The sequence below is a fragment of the Pelobates fuscus genome, chromosome 12 (assembly GCF_036172605.1).
Source record: "Pelobates fuscus isolate aPelFus1 chromosome 12, aPelFus1.pri, whole genome shotgun sequence".
In the NCBI taxonomy this organism is placed as follows: Eukaryota; Metazoa; Chordata; class Amphibia; order Anura; family Pelobatidae; genus Pelobates; species Pelobates fuscus.
The window spans coordinates 85,962,013-85,976,228 of record NC_086328.1 but is presented as its reverse complement, the minus strand read 5'-3'; the positions used below and the strand labels follow the sequence as shown (position 1 = coordinate 85,976,228).

Below are 14,216 nucleotides of genomic sequence, written 5' to 3'. Positions count from 1 at the left end.
CTTAGTATATTAACTCCCAGTGGGATAATTGTTCGTGTTTGTGAGATCCAAGAAATAATTATTGGCTTCCTGTCCATCACAGCTAAAATCTCTGCACATTTCTGTCATTGAACTTAATGTGTGGAAGGGGGTGAAACGGAACCAATATTTCTGTTTTTCCGTGTGCCTTAGCTGTGCCAGGACTGAACTGGATTGCAATGTCAACTACAAAACTACCATAATGTTCAATGAAAACTAAACATCCCATGAAAAAAATTTTCCTGCTTTTTTTTTCTTTTCAAAGTTTTATTCAGCGGTGTGAGTTTCCATCGAAGAGAGGGTTACCCTTTAAATGCTCCCCTTTCCTCAATTAATCTGCTCACTCAATCGAGCCATGAAGAACCCTTTCATTTTTGTTACCCACATTTCCCCACACCGTATTCAATCAATACAATCTTGTCTCCTGGTAGGTGGTTAAACTCTTCCAAATGTTTGCTGCAACAGGGCATTCAGGAGGGAGACAGACTGTGGCTGCAGTTCAAGTATTACACTTTTTATGATGTGGATCCAAAGGTGAGAGAATAACACAATTTAACAAATGGATCTATTTTTAACACTTTGATTGCTCCTATTGTTCACATTTTGGTTTTGTTTCTATGTATCGCGTACAAAAATGTAACATTAGAATACTGATTTTATACAAAAACATAAAGAAACGTTATGTGTAAACTGGATAACTATAAGACCAAATGAGAAAGTGAAACAGAAAAAAATAATTTTCACAATTTTTCCCCACTAGTTTGATACTGTGCGCATTAATCTGCTGTTTGAACAAGCGCGCTGGGCAGTGCTACTGGAAGAGACAGAGTGTACAGAGGAAGAAATGATGAGATTTGCAGCTCTGCAGGTACCACAAAAGAAGATTTATTATTTCTAAATGCATGCTTCCTAACCATCCTGATTTTTACAACACAGTCCTGATTTTCTAATTCTGCCCTGCAGTCCTGACTTAGTTTCCTCATGTCAGCTTTTGGGGACATTAGGGAACTGTCCCCAGCAAACATAGTGCATCATTAGATGCACTCGTGCTATGTCCAGCGCACTAGGACCCTGCAGGGAGCACTGAAACAGGGCCCCTTGCAGGGTCTGGCCTTTATGAGATGGCAAGTGGGATCGACAGACAGCGCTGTATGTATTCACGTCAGGCTGACTTGTCAGTTAATTGAGCTGATGTATCCCCCCCTTCCCAGGTGGTCACGCCCCCTTTTGGCAGAGCCAGTGGCACGATCGTGTTACTGGCCCGCCTCCTTTATCACAGAGTCCCAATTGTTTGGAAGCTTGAGTTGGGAGATATGTAAATATATTAGTGGCATACAATCGTCTGATTATGTTATTTACTGGGAGCGTTATTGAATTATAGCAAATTAAATTAATAGTATAATACTCTTCTAAAGCGACATTGTAAGAATCAAAACAACTTTAATTTATTCAGGCAGCTTTGATGTATAGACCATGCCTCTGACGTCTCACTGCTCAATTCTCTAGGAGTTAAGTCACTTTGTTTATACAATCCTAGCCACACCTTCCTGCATGTGAAATACACAGTCTTCTTACATATTTCCTGTAAAGAGAGAACTAATGTTTAAACTTCCTTTTTTGCACAGCCTGTTTAATTTAGAATGTCTTATCTCCTGCTCTCTTAATAGCCTCCAAGAGCCTCCTGTGTGTGATTAAAGTTCAATTAACAGAGTAAACACAATGTGCAATCAGAGCTGAGTGAAAGAACAACAATTTTTTCACATTGTCTGTGTACGTAACTGCTAGGGGAGGTGTGGCTAGGGCTGGATCAACAGAAACAAAAGTGATCTAACTCCTAAATGGCAGAGAACCAAGCAGTGAGACTGCATTTAAACGGCTTCATTAGGCTAAAGTTGTTTTGGTGCTTAAATAATCTCTTAAAGGGCACAATGAATTTAAAACAGTATAATACAAATGTTAGTGCACATTGAATAACTATATCAGAATCTGTGAGCGAGCTGTAACTTTTTTTTAGTAGAGAAACAGGCAAACTCACATGACTATTTAACATGTCAATAAAAAAAATATTAAAGGGACACTATAGTCACCTGAACAACTACAGCTTAATGTAGTTGTTCAGGTATGATCTATAGCTCCCTGCAGGCAATCTAATGTAAACACTGTATTTTCAGAGAAAATACAGTGTTTACATTGATTTATAGGAATACCTCCAGTGGCCGTCACTCAGACGGCCACCAGAGGGACTTCCTATCATGCAGGGCCCTAAAAAGGCCCTGTACACGTCAGACGTATTAAAATACGTCTGACGTGTGCAGGAGAGAGAAGGCACTGTGTGCGCGCCTTCTCTCTCCAGCCTGTCAGCAGAGGAGGGGGGCGGGCAAAGACCGCGAGCTGAGCTGTCAGTCAGCTGAGCTTGCGGCCGCACACACCGTGCGCATGCGCGGTAGTGCGCTCAGGACTTCAGAGGGTGTCATGAATGCCGCCCTCTGAAGTATGTGCGCATGTGCGTGGAAGCCGCGCATGCGCACAAGGGAGCAATGACACTTCCAAATGGAAGCGTCTGATTGCTCCCTGCTCGCGCCCGCCTATTTCGTGATTTTGACTAAATAGGGGGCGCGGCTTCACGAGGCTCCCGGTGCTGGAACCAGGTAAGTAAATTCGGCTGCCTGGAGAGTCCCTTTAATTTAATAGACAAAACAAAAAGTACACTTTTGCAGAACTAAATCGTACACTCAGAGAAACTTCAATAACATGCCCTTCGGTTAGTCCCCACTCACTTGTGCCATTACAGAGAGAACCTATAATATTTGCCTATCACAATGATCCTGCCCATAATGGCTGTCCAGAACTGAAATGCCCAGCGGACCCACCTTGAACTAACAAAGAGATCAAGACACCTCCCTGTACGGCCCTGTGCCTCCTCACAGCAGTGTGGTCTGTACCAATATAAGGTACAAACCACTTTAAGAGTACCCTTGTGGTCCACCAGTACTTGATGACTTGGAACACTACGGCTGGTGCTCTGAGTCATTTACTGAGCACTGTAACCAGGAGGGTGCTCTTAAAGTGTTCTGTACTTCATACTGGTCGATGGAGCTCCCCTACCGAACCACCAGAGATCTGGCTCATCGACCACAGGGCCACTAGGGATCCTGTTCAAACTCCACTGGGAAGGTAAGCAGAAAGGTAGGGAGGGGGGCATACACAAACACACCATTCAGCCACACTCAGACACCCCTACATACACAAACACAAAATCCAGCCACCACAAACACAAAATACTCAACCAGAAATACACAGACAAACCCAGTCTCTGTGCTCTCACCCTCCTCTATACACCACACTCAGCCACTACACACAGTCTCACACACAACACTCGGTAAAACACACCACTCATATAAACAAAGCCCAGGTCTCTAGGAGGGAGCTCAAATCTGTCACCCTACCTAGGGTCCTGGACAACCTTTAATCAGTTCTGACTGAAGGGCAAGCTAATGGCTTTCTCTGAGCTTTTGCCTTTTCTCAGATTTCTCATATAATCTGTTTTTACTAAATCATACTGCTCTTTGTGCTAGAGAACCCTGGCACACCAGATGCTGTTGGGTTAGAGCAATCATCCTCCTGCAATCATTCCTATGAAGGCAATGGGTTATGGGAGTTGTAGTCAATTTATTGCACAAGTAAAATCCATTTTTTTCTGGAAATTCTGCACTAGTCTTTTCATAGTCAATTGTGGCACCCAGACTGCTCTGGACCACAAATCCCATGATCCTCTGCAAGCCTGTTGGCTGGCTGAGTGTCATAATAATCATTACAGAGCTGAAGACTGCTCATTCTATCACGTATGGCTTTCTGGGTGATTGTTTCAAAATATGGACCAATGTCTTAGACTCTGAATATTACATGCATGTCTAACTTTTCAATAATGGTTGGTTTATATTGAGAAATATTCTATTTCCTGTATAGTACCATGTAAACAAATTATCAGTAACCTGTGACCCCATGAGTCTGCCCCAAGACCCTGCTCTACAGGACCTGGATGAGGCTCTTTCACATCTGGAGGTGAAATTAGAGGCATCAACACCAAGTGAAGCCCTGGTAAGTGGAACATGCTGTTACGTCTGTTATGTATTTGGCAGGAGGAGCCCAGGATGCAGGAATGAGCCAAGGCTAGGTACCAAAGTAATAGACAAAGTCATAGTCGGGGAAAGCCAAGAGTCAGGGCAGGCAGCATGGGTTCAGAGATGATTAAACAATCAGAGGGTCAGATCCCAGATAAGTCAAACAAGGCAGGATAGGCACACTGAAGCTAACACCACAGTAAGCACCATATAACTGAGCACTGGAAACACGTTGGGATGGGATTTTATAGGAGAGAGGTATACTTCTCTCATATTTCATTGGTTAATTGGTTACACTGTAGTAACCAAAGGAAAAAGTTACATGCGCTCTCTCCTGAATCCCTATGCATGTTTAAACAAATGGAAGTCATTTAGTTACTCCATTGGCCATTGGAAGGAATGCCGAATGCCAACGTCAAGGCAGACCCCCCCCTAGGGGCGGGTCCTACCAGGGCCGGTGCAAGGATTTTTGCCGCCCTAGGTCAAATAAAGATTTGCCGCCCCCCCCCAGTGACATCACAATGCCCTACCCATATGATCTGCCATATGAACTAATGCTAGTGCTGCACACAGTGTGTTTACATTAAAAAGCCTGCGGGGACAAACTTTAGACACCAGAACCACTTCATTAAGCTGCAGTGGTTCTGGGGACTATAGTGTCCCTTTAATGTGAGGTAAATTATAGATTAGTGTCACTAATAATATACTAGATTGCCTACTTACAATCAGATGAGGATGATGATGGGCTGCAGTTTGGTTCCACTGGTCTGGTGTAGAACCGGATCTCTGGAGGCTGTTTGTAACTGTGGTCACAAAATTCAATGTTCTGGGAGAACGGGAAGCAGCTCCATTTTTTGGGGCCCCTTACACAGCTCAAGGTCTGGGCCCCAGGGTCTGACGGTGAGTATGCCCATAAGCTCCACCCATAAGTCCACCTATATGTTCGCTCACAAGAAGTGTAGTGTGTAGGGGATGTGTTATGGTAGAAGATCTAATGTGTGTGCTTATGGAATGTAGTGTATAGGGATACCAGTTTGTGTAGGTGATACAGTGTGTTTGTGTGTAGTGGAAGCAGTGTGTTTTTGTGTAAGGGATAGAAAGCAGTGTGTGTTTGTGTGTAAGGGATGTATTGTGTGTTTCTGGTTGTGTGTAAGGGATGCATTGTGTGAATCTGTGTTTGTATGCATAAGGGGTGCAAAGTGTGTTTCTGTGTATGTAAGGGATGCAGTGTGTGTGTCTGTAAGGGGTGCGTTGAGTGTGTGTAAGAGATGCATTGTGTTTCTGTGTGTGTGTAAGAGAAGCAATGTGTGTTTACATGTGTGTGTAAGGGATGCAGTGTGTGTGTCTGTAAGGGGTGCATTGAGTGTGTGTTAGATGCATTGTGTTTCTGTGTGTGTGTAAGAGAAGCAATGTGTGTTTGCATGTGTGTGTAAGGGATGCATTGTGTGTTTCTGTGTATGTGTGCAAAGGATGCATTGTCTTTATGTGTAAGGTTTGCATTGTGTGTGTGTGTGTGTGTAATGGATGCATTGTGTGTTTGTGTGTAAGGAAAGCATGTTGTGTTTCTGTGTGTGTAGGGATGCATTGTGTGTTTCTGAGTATGTATAGGGATGCATTGTGTGTGTGTGTGTGTGCGTAGTGTGAAAGATCTCCCTGTCCTGCCCCTTGTCCTATAGAGCCCTCCCCTGCCCCTTAGTGGTCTCTCCTTTCCTCCCCTGTCCCTTAGTGGTCTCTACTCTCCTCCCCCCCACCTCCCTTAGTGGTCTCCTTTTCTCCCCGACTTTCCATTAGTGGTCTCTCTTCTTCCCTTAGTGGTCTCTGCTCTCCTCTGCCCCCCCTTTCCATTAGTGGTCTCTCCTCCCCCTTTCCATTAGTGGTCTCCCCCACACCCTAAGTGGTCTCTTCTCACGCCCCCTTTCCATTAGTGGTCTCTACTCTCCCCCCACCCTCCCCTAGTGGTCTATCCTCCACCCCCCACCCTCCCTTAGTGTTCTCTGCTCTCCCCCACCCTCCCTTAGCAGTCTCTCCTCACCCCCCTCCCCTAGTGGTCTCTCCACCACCCCCTCCCTCCTTTAGTGGTCTCTCCATCCCCCACATTCTCCTCAACCCCCTCCCTGTGTTCTCATCCCCTCCGTTCTCCTCTTCTTCTCCCCGTGTTCTCCTCCCCTTCTCCTCTTGTTCTCCTCTTCTTCCCCCCGTGTTCTCCTCTACTCCCGCCTGTAATCTTCTCTTCTTCTCCCCCCTGTAATCTTTTATTCTTCTCCCCCCTCCCTGTAATCTCTTCTTCTCTTCTCCCCCCTCCCTCCCTGTAATCTCTTCTTCTTCTCCCCCTCCATCCCTGTAATTTCTTCTTCTTCTCCCCCCCTCCCTCCCTGTAATCTCTCCTTCTTCTCCCCCCTCCCTCCCTGTAATCTCTTCTTCTTCTCCCCCTCCCTCCCTGTAATCTCTTCTTCTTCTCCCCCTCCCTCCCTGTAATCTCTTCTTCTCCCCCCTGTAATCTTCTCTTCTTCTCCCCCCTCCCTCCCTGTAATCTCCTCCCCCCTAAACCCTTCCAATTATTTTTCTACCTACCCCTCTCCCCCTATCCTTATTAGTAGCCCCCCTAACCCTTTCCAATTATTTTTCTGACATGTTAATTAACGCCAGTGCTGGAGTGCCGCTGTGTTTACATTAAAAGGCCTGCAGGGACAGGCTATAGACACCAGAACCACTACATTAAGCTGCAGTGGTTCTGGGGACTATAGTGTTTCTTTAATGTGAGGTAAATTAGAGATAAGTGCCACGAATAATATGCTAGTTTGCCTACTTACAACCAGATGAGGATGATGATGGGCTCTAGCTGCAGTCTGGCTCCACTGGTCTAGTGTAGAACAGGCTCTCTGGAGGCTGTTTGTAACTGTGGTCACAAAAATCAATGTTCTGGGAGAACGGGAAGCAGCTCCATTTTTTGGGGGCCCTTTACACAGCTCAAGGTCTGGGTCCCAGGGTCCACTTTCATGTTCCACCAATGAGTTTGTTCACAGGGGGTGGAGTATGTAGGGCATGTCCTGATATGTGTGTAAGGAATGCATTGTGTGAATCTGTGTTTGTATGTGTAAGGGCTGCAAGGTGTGTTTCTGTGTATGTACGGGATGCAGTGTGTGCGTCTGTAAGGGGTGCATTAAGTGTGTGTACGGGGTGCATTGAGTGTGTGTAAGGAATGCATTGTGTGTTTTTGTGTGTGTAAGGGTTGCATGATTGTGTGATGGTGTGTGTGTGTGTGTGTTTGTGTGTGATGGATGTCAATCTCTCTCCCTCCCTTGTCACTCTCTTTCTCCCTCCCTTGTCACTCTTTCTCCTCCCCGTCCTCCCTCCCTCGTCACTCTTTCTCCCCCTCCATTGTCACTCTTTCTCCCCCTCCCTCCCTCCCTTGTCACTCTTTCTCCCCCTCCCTCCCTCCCTTGTCACTCTTTCTCCCCCTCCCTCCCTCCCTTGTCACTCTTTCTCCCCCTCTCTCCCTCCCTTGTCACTTTCTTTCTCCCCCTCCCTCCCTTGTCACTTTCTTTCACCCTCTCCTTCCCTCCCTTGTCACTCTCTTTCTCCCCCTCCGTCCCCCCTTGTCACTCTCTTTCTCCCCCTCCCTCCCTCCCTGTCACTCTCTTTCTCCCCCTCCCTCCCTCCCCAGTCACTCTCTTTCTCCCCCTCCCTTCCTCCCCAGTCACTCTCTTTCTCCCCCTCCCTCCCTCCCTCCCTCCCTCCCCAGTCACTCTCTTTCTCCCCCTCCCTCCCTCCCTCCCCAGTCACTCTCTTTCTCCCCCTCCCTCCCTCCCTCCCTCCCCAGTCACTCTCTTTCTCCCCCTCCCTCCCTCCCTTCTCACTCTCTTTCTCCCCCTCCCTTGTCACTCTCTTTCTCCCCCTCCCTTGTCACTATCTTTCTCCCCCTCCCTTGTCACTCTCTTTCTCCCCCTCCCTCCCTCCCTCCCTCCCTTGTCACTCTCTTTCTCCTCCTCCCTCCCTCCCTTGTCACTCTCTTTCTCCCCCTCCCTTGTCACTCTCTTTCTCCCCCTCCCTTGTCACTCTCTTTCTCCCCCTCCCTCCCTCCCTCCCTCCCTCCCTTGTCACTCTCTTTCTCTCCCTCCCTTGTCACTCTCTTTCTCCCCCTCCCTCCCTCCCTTGTCACTCTCTTTCTCCCCCTCCCTCCCTCCCTCCCTCCCTTGTCACTCTCTCTCTCTCCCTCCCTCCCTCCCTTGTCACTCTCTTTCTCCCCCTCCCTCCCTCCCTTGTCACTCTCTTTCTCCCCCTCCCTCCCTCCCTTGTCACTCTCTTTCTCCCCCTCCCTCCCTCCCTTGTCACTCTCTTTCTCCCCCCTCCCTTGTCACTCTCTTTCTCCCCCTCCCTCCCTTGTCACTCTCTTTCTCCCCCTCCCTCCCTCCCTTGTCACTCTCTTTTTTCTCCCCCTCCCTCCCTCCCCAGTCACTCTTTTTTCTCCCCCTCCCTTCCTCCCCAGTCACTCTCTTTCTCCCCCTCCCTCCCCAGTCACTCTCTTTCTCCCCCTCCCTCCCTCCCTTGTCACTCTCTTTCTCCCCCTCCCTCCCTTGTCACTCTCTTTCTCCCACTCCCTTGTCACTCTCTTTCTCCCCCTCCCTTGTCACTCTCTCCCCCTCCCTTGTCACTCTCTTTCTCCTCCTCCTTCCCTCCCTTGTCACTCTCTTTCTCCTCCTCCTTCCCTCCCTTGTCACTCTCTTTCTCCTCCTCCTTCCCTCCCTTGTCACTCTCTTTCTCCCCCTCCCTCCCTCCCTTGTCACTCTCTTTCTCCCCCTCCCTCCCTCCCTCCCTTGTCACTCTCTTTCTCTCCCTCCCTCCCTCCCTCCCTTGTCACTCTCTTTCTCCCCCTCCCTCCCTCCCTTGTCACTCTCTTTCTCCCCCCTCCCTTGCCACTCTCTTTCTCCCCCTCCCTCCCTTGTCACTCTCTTTCTCCCCCTCCCTCCCTTGTCACTCTCTTTTTTCTCCCCCTCCCTCCCTTGTCACTCTCTTTTTTCTCCCCCTCCCTCCCTTGTCACTCTCTTTTTTCTCCCCCTCACTTCCTCCCCAGTCACTCTCTTTCTCCCCCTCCCTCCCCAGTCACTCTCTTTCTCCCCCTCCCTCCCCAGTCACTCTCTTTCTCCCCCTCCCTCCCCAGTCACTCTCTTTCTCCCCCTCCCTCCCTCCCCAGTCACTCTCTTTCTCCCCCTCCCTCCCTCCCCAGTCACTCTCTTTCTCCCCCTCCCTCCCTCCCTTGTCACTCTCTTTCTCCCCCTCCCTCCCTCCCTTGTCACTCTTTCTCCCCCTCCCTCCCTTGTCACTCTCTTTCTCCCCCTCCCTCCCTTGTCACTCTCTTTCTCCCCCTCCCTCCCTTGTCACTCTCTTTCTCCCACTCCCTTGTCACTCTCTTTCTCCCCCTCCCTTGTCACTCTCTCCCCCTCCCTTGTCACTCTCTTTCTCCTCCTCCTTCCCTCCCTTGTCACTCTCTTTCTCCTCCTCCTTCCCTCCCTTGTCACTCTCTTTCTCCCCCTCCCTTGTCACTCTCTTTCTCCCCCTCCCTTGTCACTCTCTTTCTCCCCCTCCCTTGTCACTCTCTTTCTCCCCCTCCCTTGTCACTCTCTTTCTTCCCCTCCCTTGTCACTCTCTTTCTCCCCCTCCCTCCCTCCCTCCCTCCCTTGTCACTCTCTTTCTCCCCTCCCTCCCTCCCTTGTCACTCTCTTTGTCCCCCTCCCTCCCTTGTCACTTTCTTTGTCCCCCTCCCTCCCTCCCTTGTCACTCTCTTTTTTCTCCCCCTCCCTCCCTCCCTTGTCACTCTCTTTTTTCTCCCCCTCCCTCCCTCCCTTGTCACTCTCTTTTTTCTCCCCCTCCCTTGTCACTCTCTTTTTCCCCCTCCCTTGTCACTCTCTTTCTCCCCCTCCCTCCCTCCCTTGTCACTCTCTTTCTCCTCCTCCCTCCCTCCCTCCCTTGTCACTCTCTTTCTCTCCCTCCCTCCCTTGTCACTCTCTTTCTCCCCCTCCCTCCCTCCCTTGTCACTCTCTTTCTCCCCCTCCCTCCATTGTCACTCTCTTTCTCCCCCTCCCTCCCTTGTCACTCTCTTTTTTCTCCCCCTCCCTCCCTCCCTTGTCACTCTCTTTTTTCTCCCCCTCCCTCCCTCCCTCCCTCCCTCCCTTGTCACTCTCTTTTTTCTCCCCCTCCCTCCCTCCCCAGTCACTCTCTTTCTCCCCCTCCCTCCCTCCCTTGTCACTCTCTTTCTCCCCCTCCCTCCATTGTCACTCTCTTTCCCCCCTCCCTCCCTTGTCACTCTCTTTCCCCCCCTCCCTCCCTTGTCACTCTCTTTTTTCTCCCCCTCCCTCCCTCCCTTGTCACTCTCTTTTTTCTCCCCCTCCCTCCCTCCCTCCCTCCCTTGTCACTCTCTTTTTTCTCCCCCTCCCTCCCTCCCTTGTCACTCTCTTTTTTCTCCCCCTCCCTCCCTCCCTTGTCACTCTCTTTTTTCTCCCCCTCCCTTGTCACTCTCTTTTTCCCCCTCCCTTGTCACTCTCTTTCTCCCCCTCCCTCCCTCCCTCCCTTGTCACTCTCTTTCTCCTCCTCCCTCCCTCCCTCCCTTGTCACTCTCTTTCTCTCCCTCCCTCCCTCCCTTGTCACTCTCTTTCTCCCCCTCCCTCCCTCCCTTGTCACTCTCTTTCTCCCCCTCCCTCCATTGTCACTCTCTTTCTCCCCCTCCCTCCCTTGTCACTCTCTTTTTTCTCCCCCTCCCTCCCTCCCTTGTCACTCTCTTTTTTCTCCCCCTCCCTCCCTCCCTCCCTTGTCACTCTCTTTTTTCTCCCCCTCCCTCCCTCCCTCCCTTGTCACTCTCTTTTTTCTCCCCCTCCCTCCCTCCCCAGTCACTCTCTTTCTCCCCCTCCCTCCTTTCCTTGTCACTCTCTTTCTCCCCCTCCCTCCATTGTCACTCTCTTTCCCCCCCTCCCTCCCTTGTCACTCTCTTTTTTCTCCCCCTCCCTCCCTCCCTCCCTCCCTTGTCACTCTCTTTTTTCTCCCCCTCCCTCCCTCCCTCCCCAGTCACTCTCTTTCTCCCCCTCCCTTCCTCCCCAGTCACTCTCTTTCTCCCCCTCCCTCCCCAGTCACTCTCTTTCTCCCTCTCCCTTCCTCCCCAGTCACTCTCTTTCTCCCCCTCCCTCCCTCCCTTGTCACTCTCTTTGTCCCCCTCCCTCCCTTGTCACTCTCTTTGTCCCCCTCCCTCCCTTGTCACTCTCTTTTTTCTCCCCCTCCCTCCCTCCCTCCCTTGTCACTCTCTTTTTTCTCCCCCTCCCTCCCTTGTCACTCTCTTTCTCCCCCTCCCTTGTCACTCTCTTTCTCCCCCTCCCTCCCTCCCTTGTCACTCTATTTCTCCTCCTCCTTCCCTCCCTTGTCACTCTATTTCTCCTCCTCCTTCCCTCCCTTGTCACTCTCTTTCTCCCCCTCCCTTGTCACTCTCTTTCTCCCCCTCCCTTGTCACTCTCTTTCTCCCCCTCCGTCCCTCCCTCCCTCCCTTGTCACTCTCTTTCTCCTCCTCCTTCCCTCCCTTGTCGCTCTCATTCTCCCCCTCCCTTGTCACTCTCTTTCTCCCTCTCCCTTGTCACTCTCTTTCTCCCCCTCCCTTGTCACTCTCTTTCTCCCCCTCCCTCCCTCCCTCCCTTGTCACTCTCTTTCTCCCCTCCCTCCCTTGTCACTCGCTTTGTCCCCCTCCCTCCCTCCCTTGTCACTCTCTTTGTCCCCCTCCCTCCCTCCCTTGTCACTCGCTTTGTCCCCCTCCCTCCCTCCCTTGTCACTCTCTTTGTCCCCCTCCCTCCCTCCCTTGTCACTCTCTTTTTTCTCCCCCTCCCTCCCTCCCTCCCTTGTCACTCTCTTTTTTCTCCCCCTCCCTCCCTTGTCACTCTCTTTCTCCCCCTCCCTTGTCACTCTCTTTCTCCCCCTCCCTTGTCACACTCTTTCTCCCCCTCCCTCCCTCCCTTGTCACTCTCTTTCTCCTCCTCCTTCCCTCCCTTGTCACTCTATTTCTCCTCCTCCTTCCCTCCCTTGTCACTCTCTTTCTCCCCCTCCCTTGTCACTCTCTTTCTCCCCCTCCCTTGTCACTCTCTTTCTCCCCCTCCCTTGTCACTCTCTTTCTCCCCCTCCGTCCCTCCCTCCCTCCCTTGTCACTCTCTTTCTCCTCCTCCTTCCCTCCCTTGTCACTCTCTTTCTCCTCCTCCTTCCCTCCCTTGTCGCTCTCATTCTCCCCCTCCCTTGTCACTCTCTTTCTCCCTCTCCCTTGTCACTCTCTTTCTCCCCCTCCCTTGTCACTCTCTTTCTCCCCCTCCCTCCCTCCCTCCCTCCCTCCCTTGTCACTCTCTTTCTCCCCTCCCTCCCTTGTCACTCGCTTTGTCCCCCTCCCTCCCTCCCTTGTCACTCTCTTTGTCCCCCTCCCTCCCTCCCTTGTCACTCTCTTTTTTCTCCCCCTCCCTCCCTCCCTCCCTCCCTCCCTTGTCACTCTCTTTTTTCTCCCCCTCCCTCCCTTGTCACTCTCTTTCTCCCCCTCCCTTGTCACTCTCTTTCTCCCCCTCCCTTGTCACTCTCTTTCTCCCCCTCCCTCCCTCCCTCCCTTGTCACTCTCTTTCTCCTCCTCCTTCCCTCCCTTGTCACTCTATTTCTCCTCCTCCTTCCCTCCCTTGTCACTCTCTTTCTCCCCCTCCCTTGTCACTCTCTTTCTCCCCCTCCCTCCCTTGTCACTCTCTTTCTCCCCCTCCCTCCCTCCTTCCCTTGTCACTCTCTTTCTCCCCCTCCCTCCCTCCCTCCCTCCCTCCCTTGTCACTCTCTTTCTCCCCTCCCTCCCTCCCTTGTCACTCTCTTTGTCCCCCTCCCTCCCTCCCTTGTCACTCTCTTTTTTCTCCCCCTCCCTCCCTCCCTTGTTACTCTCTTTTTTCTCCCCCTCCCTCCCTTGTCACTCTCTTTCTCCCCCTCCCTTGTCACTGTCTTTCTCCCCCTCCCTTGTCACTCTCTTTCTCCCCCTCCCTCCCTTGTCACTCTCTTTCTCCTCCTCTTTCCCTCCCTTGTCACTCCATTTCTCCTCCTCCTTCCCTCCCTTGTCACTCTCTTTCTCCCCCTCCCTTGTCACTCTCTTTCTCCCCCTCCCTTGTCACTCTCTTTCTCCCCCTCCCTCCATTGTCACTCTCTTTCTCCCCCTCCCTCCCTTGTCACTCTTTTTTCTCCCCCTCCCTCCCTCCCTTGTCACTCTCTTTTTTCTCCCCCTCCCTCCCTCCCTCCCTCCCTCCCTTGTCACTCTCTTTTTTCTCCCCCTCCCTCCCTCCCCAGTCACTCTCTTTCTCCCCCTCCCTTCCTCCCCAGTCACTCTCTTTCTCCCCCTCCCTCCCCAGTCACTCTCTTTCTCCCTCTCCCTTCCTCCCAGTCACTCTCTTTCTCCCCCTCCCTCCCTCCCTTGTCACTCTCTTTGTCCCCCTCCCTCCCTCCCTTGTCACTCTCTTTTTTCTCCCCCTCCCTCCCTTGTCACTCTCTTTTTTCTTCCCCTCCCTCCCTTGTCACTCTCTTTCTCCCCCTCCCTTGTCACTCTCTTTCTCCCCCTCCCTCCCTCCCTTGTCACTCTATTTCTCCTCCTCCTTCCCTCCCTTGTCACTCTCTTTCTCCCCCTCCCTTGTCACTCTCTTTCTCCCCCTCCCTTGTCACTCTCTTTCTCCCCCTCCCTTGTCACTCTCTTTCTCCCCCTCCCTTGTCACTCTCTTTCTCCCCCTCCCTTGTCACTCTCTTTCTCCCCCTCCGTCCCTCCCTCCCTCGTCACTCTCTTTCTCCTCCTCCTTCCCTCCCTTGTCACTCTCTTTCTCCTCCTCCCTCCCTCCCTTGTCACTCTCTTTTTTCTCCCCCTCCCTCCCTTGTCACTCTCTTTTTTCTCCCCCTCCCTCCCTTGTCACTCTCTTTCTCCCCCTCCCTCCCTCCCTTGTCACTCTATTTCTCCTCCTCCTTCCCTCCCTTGTCACTCTCTTTCTCCCCCTCCCTTGTCACTCTCTTTCTCCCCCTCCCTTGTCACTCTCTTTCTCCCCCTCCCTCCCTCCC

The 14,216-nt window shown here is 51.4% G+C and overlaps 1 protein-coding gene across 1 annotated transcript in view; it reads left to right on the top strand.

The window, feature by feature from the left end:
* FERMT3 (FERM domain containing kindlin 3) overlaps positions 1-14,216 on the top strand; it is a 56,092-nt gene that overhangs the window by 35,424 nt on the left and 6,452 nt on the right. The window contains exons 6-8 of the mRNA XM_063438814.1: positions 450-552; positions 779-886; positions 3,985-4,116. Coding sequence (XP_063294884.1) covers positions 450-552; positions 779-886; positions 3,985-4,116 — 343 coding nt within the window. The remainder of the gene's footprint in view (positions 1-449; positions 553-778; positions 887-3,984; positions 4,117-14,216) is intronic.